The 25,539-nt window shown below is 41.1% G+C and overlaps 2 protein-coding genes across 2 annotated transcripts in view; both read right to left on the bottom strand.

The window, feature by feature from the left end:
• Nucleotides 1–25,539, bottom strand: part of LOC109937504 (collagen alpha-3(VI) chain-like) — a 747,545-nt gene that overhangs the window by 306,485 nt on the left and 415,521 nt on the right. The window lies entirely within an intron of this gene.
• Nucleotides 1–25,539, bottom strand: part of LOC109937491 (collagen alpha-3(VI) chain-like) — an 88,137-nt gene that overhangs the window by 18,947 nt on the left and 43,651 nt on the right. Inside the window, exons 6-9 of the mRNA XM_048598713.1 lie at nucleotides 18,912–19,505; nucleotides 16,868–17,506; nucleotides 14,141–14,917; nucleotides 6,336–6,959 (exon numbers count right to left, since the gene is read on the bottom strand). Coding sequence (XP_048454670.1) covers nucleotides 6,336–6,959; nucleotides 14,141–14,917; nucleotides 16,868–17,506; nucleotides 18,912–19,505 — 2,634 coding nt within the window. The remainder of the gene's footprint in view (nucleotides 1–6,335; nucleotides 6,960–14,140; nucleotides 14,918–16,867; nucleotides 17,507–18,911; nucleotides 19,506–25,539) is intronic.

Below are 25,539 nucleotides of genomic sequence, written 5' to 3' on the forward strand. Positions count from 1 at the left end.
AATCATAAAACAGACAATGCCAAGACGCAGAACCATTAGAGGTGACAGCACAGTGTTACCTTGTCAGGAGGAACTGATGGATTCTGGACTTTATGATATTCTCATGGCATCAGGTCAAAGGAAACCTCTTGATGATTACCTCCTTCTTGACTGCACCTCCTTTCAGCTGAAGAATCAGTTATTCTCCATGGTAAACAACAACTAAAGAGGCCATGACGAGTGGTGAGGGCACAGAATATATTCTGGTTGGGGACCTCAATATCCATCACCAAGAGTGGTTTGGTAACATGACCATTGACTGGGTTGGCTGAGTTTTAAAGGAAATAATTTGAATCAGTATTCACAAGGGAGAAGGACATGGTGGATGGTGCTGGAAGGGTGTTTTTTTCTGACTGGAGGTCTGGGACCAGTCAGAATTATTTGAAGAAGAATGCAGGTGGTCTTATTAGTAAGTTTGCAGATGACATAAAATTTGGGGGAGCTGTGGATAGTGAAGAGGATTGCCAGACGATACAGTAGGATATGAATCGGCTGGAGACTTGTGTGGAGAAATAGCAGATGGAACTTTATCCAGACAAATGCCAGGTTTGGAAGGTCCATGGCAGAAGGAAAGTACATTGTAAATGGCAGAACCCTTAGATGCATTAACATACAAAGCGATCTAGGTGTACAGGTCCATAGTTCCCTGAAAGTGGCAACACCACAAGTGGATGATGTGCTCAAGAAGGCATATGGCCTGTTGGCCTTCATTAGTCAGGACACTGAGTATAAAAATTGGCAAGTCATGTTGCTGCTGTACAGAACTTTAGTTAGGCCACATTTGGAGCATTGCATGCAGTTCTGGTCACCACACTACCAGAAGGATGTGTAGGCTTTGTACAGGGTACAGAAAATGTTTACTAGAATGTGATCTGATTTGGAAGGTATTAGCTATGAGGAGAGATTGGGCAAACTTGGTTTGTTTTCACTTGATCGTTGGAGTCTGAGGGGTGATCTGATAGAAGTTTATAAAATTATGACAGGCATGGGTAGAATAGATAGTCAGGATTGAAATGTCAATAACTGGGTGACATAGGTTTCAGGTAGAAGGGGGAACATGTAAAGGAGATATGAGAGGCAAGTTTTTTTTGATACAGAAGGTGGTAAGTGCTGCCAGAGGAGGTGGTAAAAACAGACACAGTAGCAATGTTTAAGAGGCATCTCAACAGATACATGAATAGGCAGGCAATAGAGGGATATAGACAGCATAGACACAAAAGGTTTTGGTTTAAATGGTGTCATGTATTATACAGGCTTGGTGTGCTGTTCCTGTGCTGTACTGTTCTTTGTTCTTTGAAGTAACTGCTAGACTGAGTAGGTACCAAGTGGAGAAGAAACAAACTAGAGGGAAAAACATGATATTATCCTTACCTAACAACCTGTTGCAGCTGCATCTACTGCACAGTCCTTGTGGAGACGCTTACCGTTTTAGTGAGGATACCCTCCATCATGTTGGTTGATACTGCCATCTTGTCAAATTGGATAGATTTTGATCAGATCTAGCGATTCAAAACTATACATCTGTGAGGTGCAGTGTGACACCATCAGCAGCAGATCTGCACTCAAAGAAAAATCTATGGCCTGGCATATCTCCAGTTTATCATTGCTGTAAAGCCAGGGGACAAATATTAGCAGAATGGAAAATGTAGGGGAGGAATGTCAGGAGAAAAACCAGATGTACATAAAAAAAATGAGATTCAGCTACAACACAGCACACCAAACAGCAGGAGCAAGCATGCAACGGACAGGGCTAAACAACCCCACGACCAATGGATGTGGTCTAAACTTGACAGTTTTCTGTCAAATCCAGCAGCAATCTATGGTGATCAAAAATGAAACAATAAACAGGAAAAGGAGGCTCTCCAAAGATCCTCATCTTGAATGATGTGGGAACCAGTGCCAAAGACAAGGCTGAAACATTTGGTGCAAGAAGTACTGAGTGGATGATCCACCTTGTTCTCGTCCTGCAGCCCTAGAATCTCAGCTGTCAGCCTTCAGCCAATTTGATTCTCTCCACATGATATGAAGAAAGACCTGTAGGCACTAAATGTGGGCCTCAATAACAGTTCAGCAATAATACTGAAGACTTGTGCTCCAGAACTAACTGCAGACCTAGCCAAGTTGTTCCAACACAACTGCAACACTGACATCTACCTAACAATGTGCAACATGGTCCAACACTCAAAACATCGCTTCTTGAAATTTGTTCCTCTTCACTAATGTTCAAAATGTTTTTTTTTAAATTGGGCGCTATGTGACACAAGAGGCTGGACAAATGGAACCAAATGAAATTGAATTGAACTATTGATAAGGGAATGAATTTTGATCAGAAGTAGGAGAAAGAGAGTGTAGATATAACATATAACTTACATAAGCAGGACGGCACTAGTGATGTGTCCCAGAGATCTGTAGTGCTGCTTCAACTTTTCACTATAATTTATAAATTAAATTGGTGCAAGCATGGAGTCATGTATTGAAAAGTGCTGATGGCATCAAATTTGTTTGCACAGAAGGGGAAGTGAAAATTGAAAAGTGGCATTGATAGATTAGTTGAGTGTGTCAAACTGTGGCAGTTAAGATTCAATATGAAAGCATTCATTTTGACCTAACAAATGCAGATTAAAGTATTTTCTAAACAGAAATTTGGAACAGCAGAAAGGCTTAAGCATTTGTAGATACGAATTACTAAGTAATAATGTAAATGTTTAATGGAATGTTAGCTTTTATCTCAATGAGGCTGTCAGACAAAGGGATGAAAAGTCATGCCACAACCACATAATACTTTGGTTAGACCATGTCTGGAGTATTGCGTTCAATTCCGGGACTCATGCTTCATACAGGATTTTTTGCCTTTGGATGAGATGCAGTTAGATTCAGCAGAATGATCTCAGGGCTAAAGGGATTATTATGAAGAACATTTGACTGGATTTGGATTGCATTCCCTTGAATACAGAAGATTAAGCGGTGATTGAACTGAGATTTTTTTTGATGATTATAGGAGATGATCAGGCAGACAGGGTGAAGTGATTTTCTCTGGGTGGGGACTCCTGCAAAAGGGAGATTGTGGAAATTAAAGTTAAAGCTAAAGTTAGGCCAATCAGCAGTGATCTCAGGAGCACTTCTTCACAGTAGGAACAATGGAAATATCAAATTCTTTCATCAGAAAAGCAGTCAAGGCTGTAGGTCCACTGAAAATTTCAAAACTGTGATTAATAATTTTGTTAGCCAAGGATATCGACTGAAATGGATCAAAGGTGGGAAATGCGGTTGAGATGTAGGTTGGAAATAGCAGAGCAAAGAGCTGAATAGTCAATTCATTTTTCTAAGGTCCATGTTTATTGCCTACATCATCGCCATCTCTATCGCTACAACGTCCTTTGGCGGGAAATTCTTTCTGTTCTTCTAACCATTCCCTCCTTTATATTCTCCAAATTACTTTCAGTATCACAGCCATTAGCTGTAACAGCTCCATCATCTGAAATGCTTTCCCTATTCTTCCCACCTTAGTACCTTTCTTCGTCGACCTCTAAATGTTTCTTCAGAACTTTCTCTTTGATATTGCCTTTAGTCACTGCCCTAATTCTTATCTCACTTTTACTGTTCCTCCAGTTATATCCACCTTGGGAAATGTGTAATGACATTTTATTTTAGTAGAGATTGTTTACAGATGCAAGTTATTATTGTTGTTAATTTAGGTTAATATTAATACGTTAAATGCTATTGGTGGACTGTGAACATATTATCTAATCAGAATGGCATAATCTGCAGTGTTTTATGTTAGGAGGTTTGTATATATACAGAGATGGAATATTGCTGCTTTATTTTAAATTCACCTAATTAGTATACTTCTTATTTTTATCTCTTTCAAGATTGTCTTTGATATAGAAATCTTCCAATCTTTTATTCAGTGCTGGGCAGTTACTAGGCTCCAGTAGAGTTAGAAGAACATGCACAGTAGATGTTTACCGCAATTCAAAGGGAGTTTTATTCAATCATTGTGCACTCTGTAGAAGCATAAGTCCACATAAGCCCATGAACCTGCCTGATAATGTACCAGGGTGACTCACATATGGACACTTGACTCACCTCTCAATCGTCACCATCCCAGCATAACCTAACCCAAATATAATACATAATACTCTTTCTTTGTCAACAAGAGCAATAAAACACTCATATGTATGCAGATTGGGTTTGTTTTTGGTCCACATCGCTGACATTTAGTTCTGCAGCAAATTAGACCTTTTAGTACAATAATAATGCAGAATAAAATGACGAACAAAGTATCGCTATCAATAACTAATATTGTTCCTTTCATGTAATAAAACAATCCCTGGATGCTCCGCAGGAACTTTACAAACAAAATTTGACACCAAACCCATACAGAGATAGCAGAACAGGTGACTCCTAAAAAGCAGTTAAAAGGTAGATTTTAGTGAGCATCTTAGAGAAAGGGGGAGACTAGATGTAGGGCTATTTGGAGAGGCAATTCCAGACCTCAGGTTCTAGACAGCTGAGGGCATGGGGACTAATCAGGGATGTACAAAAGCCAGGAATGAGAGCAGCAGAGATCCTGAAAGCTTGTAGAGCTAGAAGAAGTCACAGAGATTGGAAGGGCAAGGGCATGAAGGAATTTGAACACAAAGATGAAAATTTAAAAATGAAAATGCCAGATCAGATGTCAATGTAAATCAGCAAGTGCAAGAATAATGGGTGAATGTCAACATTTAGCAAGCTAGGAGATATCATAGAATTCCTACAGTGTGGAAACAGGCCATTCAGCCCAACAAGTCCACACCAACCCTTTGAGCATTGCACCCAGACCCATCCCCCCATAACCTACAGACCCCTGAAAACTATGGGCAATTTAGCATAGCCAATTCACCTAACCTGCACATCTTTGGACTGTGGGAGGAAACCAAAGCACCCAGAGGAAACCCATGCAGACACAGAGAATGTGCAAACTCCACACAGACAGTGACCTGAGGGTGGAAATGAACCCAGGACCCTAGCACTGTGAGGTAGCAGTGCTAACCACTGAGCCACTGTACCACCCTAATTATCATGGATTGTTTGGATGAAAGGCACTGACAAATAACCTGTCTCTCAATTTATAAATTATGTTAAATATTACTTTGAAACAATAATGTCTAACAGAATAAAAATTACTGATGTAAACAGTCAAATTCTATGCTATTGTTACACTGGTGGAAATGTAGCGCAGTGGACTGGAATTCTCCATACTATAGGCCCCATCCCAAATCATGGGAATGAGATCTTTTAAGCGATAGACTGGTACCACATCTACTATAATACTATTGGGGTAACCAAACCTTGAGCATATAAGTCAAAATAGTACCCTCCTGCTCAGATATGGAGATGCAAACACTGGGAATCCCTAAACAAAAGTGGAACAAGTGGGAAGGTTTTTTTTTTCTTGGACCCCTACACATCTGGATCCTGTTAACAAAGTCAATTGCTGTTGAACCTAAGATCTTAACTAGGCTCATAATGGAATCTACACCCACTCTTTTATGATATATGAGGGTTGCTGAAAACAAAATTCTCAGGGAACACGTGAGAACATTGAAAGGCATACACCAAGAATGTTGCCATACCATCAGACATTGACAGATGAATTAACCTCCCTCTAATGTAAGGCTTTCAAGTTATGGAAATCAGGGAATTTGGCAAATTCACCATCATCACTGTCATCCCCAACCCAAATCATTTTGCATCACTGTAAAATTTTGTGAAAGCAATCATATAACTTGTGGTAAGTAATGATGTGCTCGGATCTGAATGTGTGATGATCCAAGCAAATGATCAAGTGAGTTATGGATTTACTTTTCCTATTAGGTGGATGACACTAGCAATCTCGTTTTAATGCATCTGTTTCCTGCCCTGAAGTTGCTGGCAATATTTAACTGTTTCATCAACATCTACCGACAACTCCCGTCCACCACCACCCACCAAAATAAAATCAATAAAATGCATAGAGAATATAATTAGCCCATTATGAAGTTACAGGGAGATAACTCAGGCTTTTGTGTATGTGGAATTAATTACAGCGCGAAACAGTCAAGTAAATCTCTATGGTCACTTTCGATCCTAAATTTATCTAGCTTCCTCCTAAATGTACCAATAATATTTGCGCCAACTGCTTCCTGAGGTAGTGAACTTGACGTTCTTACCGTTCTCACATTTACACGGATATTTGTATTTCTGTGATAAATAAATCTACATACACAACTACCAGTGCAATAATAACTGTACAAGACTGTAAATGATCTAGGTACCTTCAGTTGTAGTAACTGGTGGAACAATTGTTGTTGGCAAAGGATTCACCGTTACTGATGCTGATAATGATGTCATCACCTGATTCTGTATATCTGATAGAGAGCGAAACTCCTTTACATTGAAGGCCAAGTTGGGGTCACTTGAAATTTCTTTCAACTGTGTTGGATCTGCCCTCCTGGCTCCAACAGTAAGGGTATGTAGAACAGCTCGCTTTAGGGCATCTGCCGATGGTTTGATATCATCTCTGGACCTAACACCAGTGATCAACATCAAGATCTGAGGAACACCTTGCTCTTTCCTACTTCCCGCAGATTTTGTGAAGTGGTTTTTAAGGACGTAATCCAGTGCTGCCCCAGTGTTAACTATTCGACCACCTTTTGCGTTGAGTCCTTTCACATGAGACAAGAGATCAGCTTTCGATGAGTAGCTATTTAGATAGGATTCTGTTTTCACATCATCGCTGTACTGCGCCACAGCTACTTGCACTCTGTCACTTCCAATGTCCAAAGTCTCTATCAATCTTGTGATGAATTCACGGATATGAATAAAGTTAACATTTCCAACGTAAACTGATCCATCAATAAGGAAGAGAATGTCTCTCCTGTTCACTTCCTGTGGTACAACTGGAAAGAATAAAAGAATATAATTATTGAGATCATATGAAATTGCTAGGTGTTCAAGAACAACATTATTCCTGATCATTGGAAGGGCGCACAATGAGAATTTAATCAATTCTGCTTCTCACAGTGCTGTAGGATACACACTACATTTCTAAAGTTAGTTTAAGAAGGATTCTGAAGAAGTTATACCAGATTTAAAATGTTATACCTTTTTCTTTCTCAACAGATGCTGTCAAACCTGCTGAATTTCTCCAGTATTTTCTGTTCATTTTTCAGATTTCCAGCATGTACAGTATTTTGCTTTTATACATTTTTAAGTTGTTGCCCTGGAAGTTTACTTTTCCCCTAATAATCTATTCAGAGATGATATTACACATTTCTGGAGCATGTAGGACTTGAACCTGAGCCTCCCAGCCACTACTACTGTGACACAAGAGGACCCCTCCCAAGCCCAGGACATCATCATGACTATTTGCCTGTCAGGTGCTTTTCTATTTTGTTGCTTCAAAACACTAGGGGGAGCATCTTCTTCCCATTCTGTTATTCCCTGATGTTCTGACATCACACACATCATAGAACATACAACATAGAACATTACAGCGCAGTACAGGCCCTTCGGCCCTCGATGTTGCGCCGACCTGTGAAACCAATCTGAAGCCCATCTAACCTACACTATTCCATTATCATCCATATGTTTATCCAATGACCATTTAAATGCCCTTAAAGTTGGCGAGTCTACTACTGTTGCAGGCAGGGCATTCCACGCCCTTACTACGCTCTGAGTAAAGAACCTACCTCTGACATCTGTCCTATATCTATCACCCCTCAATTTAAAGCTATGTCCCCTCGTGCTAGCCATCACCATCCAAGGAAAAAGGCTCTCGCTGTCCACCCTATCTAATCCTCTGATCATCTTGTATGTCTCTATTAAGCCACCTCTTAACCTTCTTCTCTCTAACGAAAACAGCCTCATGGTGTGTTAGGTTTTATTGGTAGAGGGATTGAGTTTCGGAGCCATGAGGTCATGTTGCAGCTGTACAAAACTCTGGTGCGGCCGCACTTGGAGTATTGCGTACAGTTCTGGTCACCGCATTATAGGAAGGATGTGGAAGCATTGGAAAGGGTGCAGAGAAGATTTACCAGGATGTTGCCTGGTATGGAGGGAAGGTCTTATGAGGAAAGGCTGAGGGACTTATCAGGAAGAAAATAATGTATTATAGTTCCCTGTGATAAGCTAAGTGTACCTTGCAGGCTACCAAATTCCTCTTCTGACTTTAAAGTTCACTTCTAGAACTCTGAGACAGATATTTGCCTGGAGCCTTAGAAAGGATACAAACAATTACTGCAATAGTGGTCATAAAAGCTCAGCTGCAAGATACTGTCTTATAGTACTGAATTTCCAGCAAGTAAAAGAGAGTCTATGGAGATGTGGTAAATAGCTGCTAGAACCCTTACCAGGAGCCCCCAGCTTTCCCCCGTGACGGTTAAGGATGCAGGCTGGTTCAAGTTGTGAATCCGCACACCCTTCATTCCTGGCTTTGTCAGTTATTTTGTGGAGATTCAACACAATGTGGAGCTGGAGGAACATAGCAGGTCGGACAACATCAGAGGAGCAGGAAAGTTGACGTTTCAGATTTGGACCCTTCATCAGAACTGGGCTGATGAATGGTCCTGTGCCGAAATGTCAACTTTCCTGCTCCTCTGATGCTGCCCGACCTTCTGTGTTCCTCCAGCTCCACACTGTGTTAACTCTGACTCTAGCATCTACAGTTCTTGCTGTCTCCTTGTAGAGATTGGCACGTCCTGGAGTCAGGCCCACTTTTAAATGATTAATTGGTTAATGATACCAGGAAATTATAGAGTGGATGAGGTTACAATTTGAATGGTAAGTTCAAAAAGTCTTACCTATGCCTCTGAGCTATGTTTGCCCACTCATTCCCCATGGACCCTCAATCATTCATTTATAGCATTCTACTTTAATAAAAAATAACTCATTTCATTACAATCCAATAACAGTGTCAGTCCTCAAGCCCTTTTTAAATAGCACATCATAAACTCAAGCCTTTGAACTCTCATAGTCTTGTATTACTAAATATTATGTAAATGGCAGAGTAAATCTGAGATCCAGAGACGTCAATCAAGCAATATTTTCCCTGAGGCTCAGCAGTTTCAGCCCACCATTGGATGTCCACATTGTCAGCCAAGCTTCATTAATGCATCCTAGATGTCCTACTTCAGGAACATGGTTTTAATTAGTTAGGCTGTCAAGTTACATGCGAATGGGATAAAAGCCATTTAAACATTTCCACAGACTACATTTTTGTGCATTTCTACTGCTCGAATCTCTTGGTGAGTGAATCATTTATGTTTGCAAGCACAGACAAAGACAGGAGAATTGCGCTCTACTATCGGTTGTACTCCTTTAACATGAGAACACCTTCTACTTACTGTGATCTGAATGGTCAGTTCACAGAATTGTTATGGCCATTTAGCTCATTGTACCTACATCCATTTAACCCAGAATTGGAACCAAAATGTGCGAGGAACATGTTTCAGTGCAGTAATTTGTTGCATCGATGATAAACTGTGATTAGAACATTTTTTAAATTCAGGTTTGCAGTTTGAACAATCGACAAGAGACATTGCAGTAAGTCACCCAGGTCCTTCAATGACACCTTTCAAATACATAACATCTAGCATCTAGAAGGATAAGACAGTAGATGCAAGGGAATATCACTTCCTTCAAGATCCACCCATCAGCCAAACACCCTGATTGTTACTGTTCCTGCATTGTTATTTGGTCAAAATCCTGGAACTCCCTCTCCAACATCACTATAGGTGTATTTACTCCACATAGACTGCAGCAATTCAAGAAAGCAGCTCAGTACCATCTTCTTAAGAGCTTAAGGATCAGCAATAAATCCTGTAAATCAGAAACAAAAACAGGAGTTGCTGGTAAAGCTCAGCAATTCTGGCAGCATCTGTGAAGAAAATCAGAGTTAACATTTCGGATCCGGTGACCCTTCCTCAGAACTGATGATAGCTAGGAATAAGGGTCTAGGCCCGAAACATCAGCCTCTCTGCTCCTATGATGCTGCTTGGCCTGCTGTGTTCATCCAGCTCTGCACATTGTTGTCTCAGATTCTCCAGCATCTGCAGTTCCTACTATCTCTGATAGCTAGGAATATGTCAGTTTATATGCAGAAGATAGATCCTTGTTATCTCATAGTCTGCCATTGTACACTACACTATAAACTATAACCACAGAAACGTGAACAGAACAGACTTCATGGCCACACTGGAAGCTACACTAAAAGGTAATGGACTCACAGACGAAACACAACAAGCCATCTGACAAACTATGATCCCTAGACTGAACTGGACAAATGAATGGGACACCCTCAACACATCAGAGAGAAAAGCACTCAAAAGACTCAAGAAAGACAGGAACATTATAATCCTACCAGCGGACAAAGGTCTCATGACCGTCATTATGAACAAACCGAACTACATTGAGAAAGCACAGGCACTGCTTGCTGATACACACAATTACCAACAGGTGGAGACAGACCGAACACCGCAGCTAACAAACAGGATCACCCAAACGGTGAAGAGACTAAAAAATGCAGGACAAATAACCAAGACAAACTGCATGAAAATCAGAAGGCTCGAACACCGCCCGCTTCTACAGACTACACAAAGTGCACAAATCAGATTTCCCCCTCAGACCCATTGTCTGCCTACCTGGCACACCTACACACAAACTGGCCAAGGACTTACAACAGAGACTGAAACACCTGGATAGCGATCACCCCCTTCCATCCATTCAACCCAGGAATTCCTTAACAAACTCAAGAACATAAAAATCAACGATGACGAGATTATGGCATTCTTTGACGGCACAGAACTATTCACATCCATTGATATAACATTAGCTAAAGAAACACCTGACACATTACTGGTTGAAGTAGGAACGCTGGCTCCATCAGTGAGGACAACATACTCAGACTACTGGATCTATGCCTCACCGCACACTTCATCTTTAATGGCCAAATATACAAACAAATCAATAGCACACCTATGGGGTCACCCATCTCAGGACTTATTGCAAAGCCAGTCATGTAAAGAATGGCATACACTACTCTCCCCCTCGTCCAGCTAAAACTGTAGATTCAATAAGTGGATGGCACGTTTGTTGTTATTAAATGCATCAAATTAGAAGAGACACCACCATCTCATCAACAACGTTTTCACCGGGATCAAATTTACAAGAAAAGAGGAAGACAACAATCAACTTCCGTTTCTAGACGTCAGGATGGAATGAATGACCAACAGGGTGTACCAAACCTCAGTGTACAGGAAGGCAACCCACACTGACCAAATCCTCAATTTCCACAGCAATCACCCAACACCAACAAACACAAAGCTGTGTTAGGACACTATTTAAATGGGCCACAATTCACTGCAACACACCTGAACTATGCAAGAAGGAGAAAGAGCGCCTATACAATGTCTTTGCTAAGAACGGATATCCCAACAACTTCATCCGCAGGTGCCTACTAGATAAACGATGCCAACAGTACATAGTACATCCCAATACACTGGCCACACTACCCTATATAAAGAACATATCAGAACTGACATGACTCCTACGACCACTGGGAATCATAGTAGCGCACAAACCCAGAGGCACACTACGATAAACACTCGCAAGAACTAAAGACCCCATACCCATGACATGCTGGACCAATGTAGTTTACAAAATACCTTGCAATGACTGCAGTAAATATTACATCGGCAAGACTGGAAGGTAACTAACCATCAGGATACACAAGCACCAGCTAGCATCAAAATAACACGACAAACTTTCCCTTATCTCAGTGCCCTTGGACAATGAAGGCCATCAATTTAACTGGGACAACATGACCACCTTAGCTCAAGCCAACCACAGACAGGCATAGTAATTCTTAGAGGCCTGGTTTTCAGCCCGTAATGCAATCAACAAACAGACCCCACATACAAACCCATGCAGAACAAAACCGGAAATGACACAACCCAACTCAGCAGACTAGATCTTGTAAATACCAAGTGGAGTAGAACAACATCGCTTCATCGGAGGCCGCACTGATGATGTCACCTAGCATTGTGACAAAACATCTGTATGATAACCAGCCAGCTCGGCGAGCAAGCTGACAACCTCATCCACCATCCGATCTACAAATCTTCGCAAGAACCTTAAATTATACACTATCTATTGTTAGCCATTAACAGTCTCCACTAACAACTATTCACCCTCCTAGGCAAATCATTAGCTACTCCTTTGTCTGTCCAACTGCTCTTCTCTCTCTTTGGGCTCTATCCCCACCTATCATTTACTCCTTACCCCATCCGCCACCCTACCTTCCGTACATAAACCAACATATTCCTAGTTACCATCAGTTTTTGTGAAGGGTCACCAGACCTGAAAGGTTAACTCTGACTTCTCATCACAGATGCTACCAGATCTGCTGAGGTTTTCCAGCAACTTCTGATTTTGTTTGTGATAGAGAAGAGAACAATTACTGGACTGCCCAGATTCCTTGTGCAGCAAGGTGACAAAACAATCTTAACCTCACAAGAAGCAGTGTGTGAAAAGGTCACATCTCACCAAACAAATGCCATAGATGAATTGTGTCAAGACTTGGTCCCAAATACACTCAGTCAAGCACAATAGGAGGCATTATTGTAAAGTGATCAGCACACAACACTTTTTCTTTTCTCAGCAAGTTTCTGCCAGGGAACAGCAGGAATTTTTGCACTGACTAGTATGTATTTCATTGTAGTATTACCCTGAAAAAAGATAAGATGCTTGTGCAGAGGACATCTGCCCAGAAAATCTTTGAAATATTAACCCATTTGACACCCTCAATGGAAGTGGGTGTGTAAAGCCAATATATAATACTGCACAAGAAATTGCTTGTAATCTGAAATTAAATGCTGAATCAATATGCTTTTGCAACAATTTTTGATTATGTACTAATCAATTAGCCCAAAATTTTCATGTGAAAATCAGACTTTCAAATAAGTTGGCAGTATTGGCACAGCAACCAATGTCTCTCTGTCTCTCTCTCTCTCTCTTAGCAAATTTACAACAGAAACATCTGTGCTGGCACACAGTTGCCAAAAACAGCTTTTCTTTTTAAACAAGATCTTGGAATTCTCCATTCGCAGAGTGAGAAAAAAAATTGCTCCTGTGTGGTCCTGCAAGTCCCTGTGTAATTTCATTGGCAGATAAATATGAATGAGTACATGATACCAGCGATTGTCTATGATGACAAGATATTAAGGAGACCAAAGTTTTGCCACCTATTCCATGTTAGGCGGTTGAGTTCATGGAGAATATTGTTACCCCTTTCAAATTGAGACATTGTCCATGTAAGTCTCCTTTCCCCAACTACACCATATAAACAGCATGCAATGAAATATAGGAAAAAGAAGCACAGCGACATCTACATGGGTATTTGGCATGAGTTGAAATGACTTCCTAATATCCACTAGTCTGGTGACAGGTGTGGACAGGAAAAGGCATTTTGTTTAAAATTTCACATCAAAATTGTAATTATAAAACTCTGTCTCATGACTTTCTGCTAACTGTGCCAAGAAATTTAGCAAGGCCTTTCAACGAGAGGAATCGGATCCTTAGATAATGTTTTAATCTTAGGATAGCATGTGTTGTCTATTTCTGGTGGTCATTCAATTTCCAAACAAAATCAGCATTTGACATCATATGTTAATCTTAAGAGAAACTCAATAGTTGTTATTGGTGCAGGCAGAAAAAGATTGATGAGTGGTTAAACAGGCAATTGAAATGTGCTGAAATATGACATCCAAACCAAATGTTCTGAAAAACACACTTATAATGCCCTGATTCTCATCAGAATCATTTAAAGTATGCCATCTTGGAAGTATACTTAAGTGCTCTAACAGGGTATCTTGTGCATTGCTTCGTAATAGTGATGACACTGGTAGTGGCTATGCAATTATGTATTTAGAATTTAGTTAGTGAAATAATTTGGTGGTATAATGAGTATATTTTGCAATCTCAATCTTGGTGACTTCAGTTTTACAATATAAAACATGTTGTTTTATTTTTAATCTGATATAATTTTGACAAAACTATAGTATATTTGACAAAAAAATTATACCTTCTGCAGGAGGAATTGTTTCCTCATCAGTAGGAAGGATTGGTTCTTCATGAGTAGGAGCGATTGGTTTCTCATCAGTAGGAGGGATTGGTTTCTCATCAATAGGAGGGATTGGTTTCTCATCAATAGGAGCGATTGGTTTCTCATCAATAGGAGCGATTGGTTTCTCATCAATAGGAGGGATTAGTTTCTCATCAGTAGGAGGGATTGGTTCCTCAACCACAGGCACAACTCCAAACATAGATAATAACCCTTGCTGAATGGTTTCCAACTCTTTGAAGTCTTTCAGTTTCAAAATAAAATTTGGTTCATATACGATCTTTTGAAGCTGTGCTGTATCTGCATTCTTGGCTCCAATTGCAATTGGCATGATACCAGCCTGTTTCATTGTATCTGCTGCCTGTCCAACATCATCTCTGGATTTCCCAGCAGTGATGAGCACCAGGATTTGTGAAGCTCCAGCATCTTCTCTGCTCCCTGCGGATGGACTGAAGACATTCCTTGTGACATAGTCCAGTGCAGCACCAGTGTTGAGGGGTCTCCCTGTTTTCAGTCTCATCCTTTTAATTGTGTTTAAAACTGCATCTCTAGTTGAGTGAGTGTTGAGGCCAAATTCAAGTCTTGGGTCAGAACTGTATTGTACCACAGCAACTTGGTCTTTGTCAGGTCCAATATCGATCTCCTGGATTACGCTATCGAGAAATTCGCGGACTTGAAGAAATGATCTGCCCATCCCAGGAGAGCCATCAATTAGGAAGACGATATCTCTCTTTCTGACTGATGGAAGTGAATAAATTCAAAGTAGGCTCAATATACATATAGAAAAAACAGAGATGTATGTTGAGGAAATACTAAGTGAATAATAATCTGCAGCTCACCCTTATTAGAATTTCATGCTGTTATTTTGAGACCATAACATTGTATCACAGAAATATTAATTGCTTATGAGTGATTAAAGTTTTGATCTATTCATGAGATTCCCTTCTTTGATATTCATCATAATATCAAAGAAATAATAATAATAATAAACGGATTCATGCCCATTTTAAAACATTGAAGAACATAAGAAATAAGAGCAGGATTCAATAACATCACGGCTGATCTTATTGTGGACTCAGCTCGACTTACCTGCCCACTCACCATAACCCTTAATTCCTGTATTGTTCAAAAATCTATCTATCTTTACCTTAAAAATATTCAATGAGGTAGCCTCAACTGCTTCATTGGGCATGGAATTCCATAGATTCACAACTCTTTGGATGAAGAAGTTCCTCCCCAACTCAGTCTTAAATCTGCTCCTCCTTATTTTGAGGCCATGTCCCCTAGTTCTAGTTTCACCTGCCAGTGGAAACATCCTCCCTGCTTCCATGTTTTATATTCCCTTCATAATTTTATATGTTTCTATTAAATCCACCCTCATTCTTCTAAATTCCAATGAGTATAGTCCCAGTCTATTCAATCTTTCTTCATAAACCAACACTCTCAACTCCGAAATCAACCCAGTGAAATTCCTCTGCACCCCCTCCAGCACCAGGACATCCTTTCTCAGGTAAGGAGACCAAAATGTGGCCTCACCAGCACCCTATACAGCTGCAGCATAACCTCCCTATTTTTAAACTCCATCCCTCTAGCAATGAAGCACAATATTCCATTTGCCTTCTTAATTACTTGTTGCACCTGCAAACCAACTTTTTGTTATTCATGCACAAGGATGGCAGCATACTGCAATTTTTCTCCATTTAAATAATAGTCCATTTTGCTATTATTCCTACCAAAATGGATGACCTCACATTTAGCAACATTGTACTCCATCTGCCAGACCCTTGCCAACACATTTAACCCATCTATACCCCTCTGCAGACTTGCAGTGTTCTCTGCACACTTTGCTCTACAAGAGAGTGATTTCCCATGAACATTATGCATTCTTTCGGCTATTATTTCCAAAGTAATTTCTGAGCTTATCACTTTGTAAGTGGATTTGGAAGAGTCAAATGTATATGCAATTGTAGTTATATTGGCCTTAAATTCCCAATAAGTTTGTCTTGATATCTCAGTATGAGGTAGGATGTGGAACACTCAGTTCTTGGGGATATTAAAGGATAGCCAGTGTGGATTATACAATTTAATGTTTTTTTTGAGGATATAATGATTTGGCACCCATAAGATTTGAATTATATAATTGTTGTACTTGATAATGTTGAACCTAAAGCAACTGGAACTTTGTGCATACAAGCATGCCATAATAAAGATGAGTGTACCCATTATACCTCTTACTCACTATCTGTTCTGACTCATAATCTGTGTTTAATAATTATCCGTGCTTACTAATAATCTGTGTGCCTGAGATATAGTTCAGTGCAACTGTCCTAGAAGCTCATCACCAAGAAGGACTGATCAGTAGTTCTCTGGTGAAGACATTTGGTGGAAAGTTATTGGAAAGTTTCCCACAGGATTAAAGTTTCAAATATCTGTGACTCACTGCTTCAGGGTGGTGAGTCAGTATTCAATTTCTAAACTTTATCCAACTTTCAAATTGAGTTTATCCATAATTCTGAGCATCCCAGAGTCAGGCAACACATCATTGAGCCCATACCCAATATTCTGCCTCTCCAGTCTTCTGTGCTACTTTTGACAGACATTAGAATAAGATTGGGAAAAATATTATAAATATTCAAATGTACAACGTTCCTAACAATTCAGAAACATATTTTTAAAAAATTCTGGTACCTTCTGTAGTAGGAATGGGTTCCTCCTCAGGTTTTATTGTTGGTTCTTCAATTATTATTGTTGGAACTGCCAGTGTGGTCAGTGGTATTATCATCTGATCCAGTAAATCTGGCAGAGACTGGAAATCATTGACACTGAAGATCAAACTTGGATCAATTGCCATCTCTTCTAGCTGGGCTCGGTCTGTGTGCTTGACTCCAACAGCGAAGGTCATTACTGCAGCTCGCTTCAATGCATCTGATGGTGCTTCCACATCATCATCGGACCTTCCACTAGTAACAAGCACCAAAAACTGAGGAATGTTTTCTTTTATTCGACTTCCTGCTGAGCTAGTAAAAAAGTATTTACTGGCAAAATCCAATGCTGAACCAGTGTTGGCAGTTGTCCCACCTCGCAATCTGAGGGTCCTGATATGAGACAGAAGTTCAGCTTCTGAAGAGTAAGTGTTTAAATAGAATTCAGCTTCAGTATCATCGCTGTACTGTGCCAGACCTACTCGCACCTGGTCACTTTCAATGGCCAAGTTCCGAACTATTCTTGTGATGAAGTCCTTGACAAAAGGTAAATTGGTGTTTCCAATATTGTCTGATCCATCGATAAGGAAGACAATATCTCTCTCACTCATTTCCCTTCGTACAACTGGAAAAAAAAAGACACCAAGTCACACAAAATCTTTAAAGATTAAATAAAACCTGGTAAACCTGTTCTAACAAAGTTTCCTGAATTCTACAACAGATAGAACTTTAATAACTGATGTTTCCTCTAGGCTTCTCCTATGTACTGGGGAGAGCTATATCAAACTAAATCCATTAATCACAAAGAGAATGTGTTTTACATTACAGACCTGAGGAAAAATTACACTACCTTTTGAAAAGGAAACCATGACTAATGCTATAGTCGCAGGTTTCTGGTATATTTCCAAATGGGCCTGGTTGTGTTGAGAGGATGGAACTACAAGATGCAAATAAGCTTAATATGAGAAACGTTTTCACAGCTGTCCAAACTATAAAGCAGTCTGAGATTTTTCTGATTGCTTAAACACTGATTGTGAGTGCCCTGGCAACAGCATATTCTCATGCTAACTGTGCAGTATTCATATTAAATAATGCATTAATCAAAATAGTACTTGCTAAGGCAGCAGCCTACAAACTTGTTATGTCTCAGGTATAACCATCCTTTTTGCAACTTTCGGATAGTTTTAATCCTAAGAAAAATCTTAGTTTAGAAATTGGCTAAAGAGACAGGGAAGTCTGAGGTAGAATGTTTTTATTCAGTGAGTGATTATGGTTTGGAATTTTCTGCTTACCAGCATGATGGAAGTGGGGACAATCAATGACTTCAAAATGAACTTAAAGGCCTAGGGATAAAACAAGGGAATAAGACTGACTGGATTGCCACATGCTGAGTCGATACACCATTGATGGCCTGATTGGTCTTCATCTGTGTGGAAATTACTCCATGGTGGGAAAATGATTAAAAATGCTTAAAAGTAGGTGTTGAGACAAGGAGAGAGTTGAATGGCTATGTCTCATCTCTTTGTTCTAATTGGCAAGGTACTCATTCCTATCAGAATTAAGAAGATGGTGCAATGTTAGGGAGTACAGTGTGCACTCCTGTATTAATGTGTTAACGTGGCAGTAGCTATGAGGTTTGTATGTTGAATTTAATCAATAAAATGACTTGATAACACAATGGGCAGATTGCAGAACCTCAGTCTTGGTGATGCCCCTTTTACAATTTCAAAAATATTCTTTATTCCCTTTTCCATAGTTTTGAGCTTGTTTTAATTCACTCACGGTATGTGGGCGTCTCTGGCTGGGCCATAATTTATTCCCAATTCTTAGTTGCCCTTGAGAAGGTGGTGATGCACTCCATGTGCTGTAAGTAGACCAACATGTTGTTAAAAAGGGACTTTCGGGATTTTGAACAGCAACACTAAAGGAACGGTGACATATTTCCAAGCTAGAGTAGAAAGTGGCTTGGAGGGGAACTTGCTGTTGGGGCTGTAGACTGAACCGTTCGTTGTTTGCCAAAACAAAATTACCTTCAGTTGGAGGAATTGGTTCATCAACCACAGACACTGCTCTAACTTTAAACAATAGCACTTGCTGAATAGTTTCCAACTCGTTGAAGTCTTCCAGTTTCAAAACAGAGTCGGGATTAGACACTATCTGTTGTAGTTCTGTTGCATCTGCATTCTTGGCTCCAATAGCAATGGGCACAATACCAGCCTGTTTCATTGTATCTGCTGCCTGTCCAACATTGTCTCTGGATTTCCCAGCAGTGATGAGCACCAGGATTTGTGAAGCTCCTGTGCCTCCTCTGCTCCCTGCAGATGGGTTGAAGACATTCCTTGTGACATAGTCCAGTGCAACACCAGTGTTGAGGCGTCTCCCTGTTTTCAGTCTCAGCCTTTTTACTGCATCCAAAATTTCACTTTTTGTTGAATGGATGTTGAGGCCAAATTCAAGCCTTGGGTTAACACTGTACTGTACCACGGCAACTTGATCTCTGTCAGGTCCAATATCAAGCTCCTGGATTACATGATTGAGAAACGCACGAACATGAAGAAACGATCTTCCCATTCCAGGAGAGCCATCAATTAGGAAGACGATATCTCTCTTCATGATTGGTGAAGCTGAATATAAATATAAAAGTGTAAGATCAGTGTGTATCTGTAACATTGTTATGTCACGGTCAGTCCAGCAATTTCCAATAATAACATGCTGTTTTAATTTAAATGGTTAAATATGGGTTTTTATATTCCCTATTTCCTCTTCAGCTCTTACTTTTCCCATTGCCTTGCTCCTATTATAACGTCAGTCCCATCACCTTCCCACTACCCTGTGACCAACTTCGTCTCATTAACTTTCATCCTTATCCTGGCCTGTTCCCTTCCTATCCCCATCTCTTCATCTCTAGCCTATCAACTCAACCATTACATCCATTTCCAATATTGCTGATACTCCAATCTCCCTTAAATCTCTGCTCCTGCCGAAACATTTTGTTTCAGATAGGTAGAAACAGTTAAGCTTTCCTCTCATTCATACTGTCCCGCTATTCCCTTCATTCTCTCAGTTCCCTCCAAAGGAATTTTGCTTACAAAATAAAGTTTGTTCTTTTTTGGGAAGGAATTTAAAATAGGACAGAGAAGTCTTCCTGTTCCATCTCTGATTCTTTTCTCACTCTTTCGGTGTCAGAGATAAGAAATATCAATACTTTTTGACAAGTAGGACAATTAGAATTGCTAAATTTGCTTTGACATTCAGCACTTTTTTAAAAAAAAATTCAAATCAGGCTGAGGTAAGACACTGGGCAGAGTTTTCCCAATCAGGTTAGAGCTGTTTCTGGTGCCTGTGCAGTCAGAAAATCTTGGAAAATCACTCAGGTTGGGATCCCACTGTCATCCTGGCCCTCCTCTGGCTTTCCCACTAATAATTTCCAAGTACTTCAGGGAGCCCTGTGATTCCGATAGGAAAGCAATTGAAGTGATATAAGAAGCATTTTACAAAATTTTTAACCATGAACGATTTAATTCCCAACAATGCATAGCTTCCACAATGTGTGTGATGATCAGAATCATCACTTGTGCACCTTAAAGAGGATCTTCAGTGAAGCTAACAGGTTGCGAAGGCTCTGACCATCTTCGCTAAAGAAACACACACATAGAACCTTGGAGCAGGAGGAGGCTCATTTAGTCTTTTGAGGATGTCCTGCCATTCAATATGATCATGGCTGATCATCCAACTTTATACTCTGTTCCCGATTTCTCCCAATACCTTTTGATCACCTTCTTCCTAAGAACTCTCTTAAATATCTTCAATGTTTTGGCCTCAACAGTTTGAGTTCTTGCCATGATCACTTTTACAGTTGTACATTTATAGTCCAAGGTCGTGCTATCATTGGTTGACAGATAATTATCACCTTTTTCTTGGAAGATCCATCACCTGCCTGGGACCTTCCTCACCTTCCCTGCTGTTAACCTTCAGCACAGCATGGGAGCAGTTTCTGCAACTCTAACTGCTGAGGGACAGTAGCATAGACCACACCACTGTCAAAAGTGTGAGCAACAGCAGCAGGGACAACACCAATAGCAGCTGCCTTCTCTTCATTTGCAAGCCTTCAGTCAGGCAGAGGGGTGAGACGCTGAGTATCAGCTTAATGAAGCAAGACCTCCAACACAGGATCTCCAGGCGGAGGATCAGCTCTGTTGAGATGTCTTAACATCAGTAACTCTGATGGCTCATGCTGGTCATGAAAGGTCACTGCTGACATCTGCAGGTTTCTGAAAAAGCAGCAGCTTCCCCAATGGACCAGTTGAAAATTTAGTGGCTGTAACCGATAAAGTACCTGTGAATGGAAGGCCATTTCCCGGGGTCTCTGTCTCTTGTCAAATTGTGTGCTGTCTTCTCTCCACCGGGAGAGAAATCAGAGAGATGTGAGAAGTCATCATGCCGGGGTGAAGAGGAAAAATGAACACCGCTTGTGGAGAGAGAGTTTGTGGAGCTGGATTGTGAGGAATGTATGTAAGAGGACAATTTGCTGACAGACCAGTCTGAGCATTGGCAGTTCTGAGATGTGAGGTGCTTGCACAGACATGAATGAATAGAACTACAGGCTGAATTGCTGCAGGAGAATGTTGGGGAAGTAAAAGAATGGGGTCTAGCCCTAAAATTGTTATACTGCTCACTGTCATACAGTGCTAAACGCCTGGGTCTAGGAGCTGTCTCCAGGTTGAATACAGCACACTCCTTTGGCTAGATTCCTTTACAACTGGTCAGTTTAATGGAAATGTCTTAATTTTCTTTTGTCCACTCACAGGATGTGGTCCTCCTGGCTGAGTCAGCACTTATAGCCCGCCCCCCTAGTTGCCCTTGAGAACGTTTTGGTGATTTGCCTTTTGAATGATTCCAGGCCATGGGGGTGGGTGCACTGACAGTGCTGTAGGGAAGGGAGTTCCAGGGTTTTGATCCAGTGACGTTGAACATAAAGTGATAATATTTCACGTCAGGAAAGCGTGTGACTTAGAGCAGAATCTGGAGGTGATGGTGTTTCCATACATATGCTGCTCTTGCCCTTCTGAGGTGGCAGAGATTGTTGACTAAGAAGCCTTTGCACATTGTTGCTGTGCATCTTGTTGATGGCACATACTACTGGCACTATACAACAAGTGGTGGAGGAAGTGAATATTTAAGGTTGCCAACCAAGTGGGTTGCTTTGCCCTGAATGGTATCAAGGTTGTTGAATATTGTTGGAGCTGCAGTCATCTTGCAAGATGCACTGCAACGTTTCACCAAAGTTCCTTTAACAGCAACTTTTAAACCTGAAAACTCCACCAGCTAGAAAGAAAAGGGCAGCAGATACATAGCAACACCACCACCACCTGCAAGTTCCCCTCCATGCCAATCACCATCCTGATTTGGAAATATATCGCTGTTCCTTCAGTGTCGCTGGGTCAAAATCCTGGAATTCGCTCCCTAACAGCACTGTGGGTTTACCTACGTCAGAGATTGTTAAAGAACATAACCCACCATTAACCTCTCAAAGCCAATTAAAGATAGGCAATAAATGCTGGCCTAGCCAGGGATGTACACATCTGTTAATGAATTAAAAACAAGGGATAATAAGAACTATCGATGATGGAGTCAGAGGTAACACAGTGAGGAGCTGGAGGAACACAGCAGGCCACGCATCATCCGAGGATCAGGAAAGTTGATGTTTCGGGGGGACATGGGTTCCTGTCCAAAAACGTAGTGGGACCATTACAGCAGGGACTCAGTGATCAAGGTTCCAACCATTATTTCTGTAAGACTACTGAACATTCAGATGTTTCCAGAGATGTATAAATGTGTAATCAGTGTAGAATCCAGAGCACTAACATTTCTCTCTCTCCCTCTCTCTCTTTCACACTTTAATGACCAAAAATAACAACACAGGTCAAATCTTACTTTCTTTGGCTAAGTGTGAGTTGCATCAAGTGTTGTGGAGTGATTTTCAGCACAAGGCCTAGTGAATTTCCTTGTCATATTTTACCAAATACACCTTACTAACTACCTGCTCCACACCTATGGTTCCCCTCAAACCCGATTCCAGCTCCCTCTTACCGTGCACCAACACCGGAACAACTTGCCACTGTTGGGATATCCTGGAATTACACAGTATCCCTAGCACCATTGCCACCTTTAAAATGCCATTGTGCACCCAGAAGTATTGTTAGTCTGGAGCTGCCCTGTAAAGTTCCTGAAATTGCCTCAGGCATGCAAACAATGAAAATTATGTGCCCCACTTTGCGCGCAGGGACCTGATAGTCCTACTGGATGGGATAATGCAGAGGAGGGGCTTCCTCTTTCCAGCCCAGTCCAAGGGTCAGCACAGTCACAGCCACCTGGAAAAATGCATAACAATGTAGGAAGAAGGTCAAAAACCTTTTCCACTTCACTACAGTAAGTGTCACTAACTCCTATCTGATACTTTGCACTCACTTTACCCCTACCCCTCTACCAACCTTCAACCAAGGCTCATCATCTATCACTCTCACGACTGTCTACAACATCATCCCTCACTTACTGTCACCTACTCAACCCCTGACACCACTAATGCTGTGTGTGCTCTGTGCTGGCACAGATTCAAGGCACCTCCCTACCTACCTCTGTGCCACCCATATCTATCTCCCATAATAGCAACCAGTCTTTCTTGTATCAGGCAGAAAGAGTCAAGGTAGGTGGCGTGCAGCCCAATATTTGACTCCTTACCCCTACAGGAGAACATCCTGATTGCACTTGCTCGAAACAACTCACTGACTATTTCCAAATCCCTGCACTGTTAATGAAACATGCCCTTGACTTATTGAGTGGAGCTACCTGACCAAAGGCTCTCTGTCTTGACTGGACTGAGGACTGTTAATAACACTGATAAATTTCCTGGCTTTATGTCTGTGCTAAATGGCAAGGCAAGACAGCAATATTTTGAGCTTGACATTTCTGGCTGAGGGGGCAAAGTACAAAAAGGCGAGGCAGGGCAGGAATGCCATGAGCATCCAGGTAGGCCCAGAGGGAGTGAAAACTATGAGAGTAAGCCCGAGCAGTGTCCTTGCATCAGCGTTACAATGATAGCTGCAGCCTGAAATGTAGCGTTGAAATGCAGAAGCATACTGTAATTGGATCAGAGATGCATCATGAGGATTCGCAAATACTGGCTCACGTCAGGTGCCAAGATCCATGGACGAGGATTGTGTGTATGGCCGGTGCCCTGAGATGTCGCTGCCTGTTGCCCAACATGGAGGTCCATTGGAGCAAGTGGCAAGCTGAAATTGCCAGGTACCCGCTCTGACTTCCACATCGGGAATTTTCAAAGTCTAGCTTGGTCAGCATGTTTGGCAAAGTAGGAAGTTGAATATTAATGAGGAGGATCGTGTCATTAATAATGTACTTAACAGGATATAATTCCTTTCAATTGGCAACTCACCAGTGTCGAACAAGGAACACACCTCACACCCACCCACCTAGGAAAATGCATAAAATATGCAGCAAGTTGTTCCCAATGTCACAATAAGCCTTGATGTGCTTTTTGCCCAATTCTGTCATGTTAAACAGGCAAGATTCCACTCACACTTACTGTTCTCTAGCTTTTCTTCAATTAATCTTTGGCAATACTGAGCAGAATTACTTGAACTGCAGGGGGATATTCTAATGCATGGCTGACTGAAAGGACTAATGCTGCTTGATAGTTGATTAGACGACGTATGTTCAGACTCTCCATTTGCCATTTGCCAGCTCCTTCTCAGCTTTGAGATAATGTAAACAGTTGAACTAATTAAGCAAAACTTTTGTGAAGTCAAAGTTCCTGAAGTCAGAGGACGGGGATAGCAGAAACAGACCTTTAATGTCCTGTGAGGAGTAGCCCCACATGAAGCCCACAGTGAATTCTCATGTAAATGGTTGCACAGGAGGGCGTGGCCCCTTGAATCTATATCTAATGGCTCTTCTTCCCCATTTGTAAAAGGGCTGCTGTGCAAACACCCCCGACTGCTGTCTTAGGAGTACTAGCTAGGTCTAGGTCAAAATTACCCTGTCCACGTTTCCATTTCATTCTGCGCCTCAATTGGTGTTTGGAAAAAACACGTTATCTTCCTTTCAGGCCTTAAGTGGCAGAAGCTTCCCCAAAATATGGATTTCCACCCCCTCACCAATTCCTACCTTTCCTTCCTTCCCTCTTACCCCATCTCTTCTGCAAATCTTATCCTTTGCCATATCTTCTCAATATCTTCTTCTTTGGGATACTCCTTGTTCCAGTTCTACACTGGAACTCTCCCCCATCAGTTTTCTGGTACATTTATGGTTAACAGCAGATGATTATCATCTTGACTATACTTTACCTCTGATTTTTACACACATTCAGCTGCTCCATTTCTGACTTTTCCCTTTCCTTCTTTGTCTCCATTTCTGGACATAGATTGCCAACAATATTCCCTAAAAGCCTGCAAACTCCCATAGCTACATTGCTGACACTTCTCCACACTCTATTTCTGATAAGGACTCTATTCTATTCTCCTCCTATTATTTATTCATTCACGGGATGAGGGTGTCACTGGCTAGGCCAGCATTTATTGCCTATCCCTACTTGGCCAGAGGGCAGTTAAGAGTCAATCACATTGCTGTGGGTCTGGAGTCACA

The sequence above is a fragment of the Rhincodon typus genome, chromosome 7 (assembly GCF_021869965.1).
Source record: "Rhincodon typus isolate 14 chromosome 7, sRhiTyp1.1, whole genome shotgun sequence".
In the NCBI taxonomy this organism is placed as follows: Eukaryota; Metazoa; Chordata; class Chondrichthyes; order Orectolobiformes; family Rhincodontidae; genus Rhincodon; species Rhincodon typus.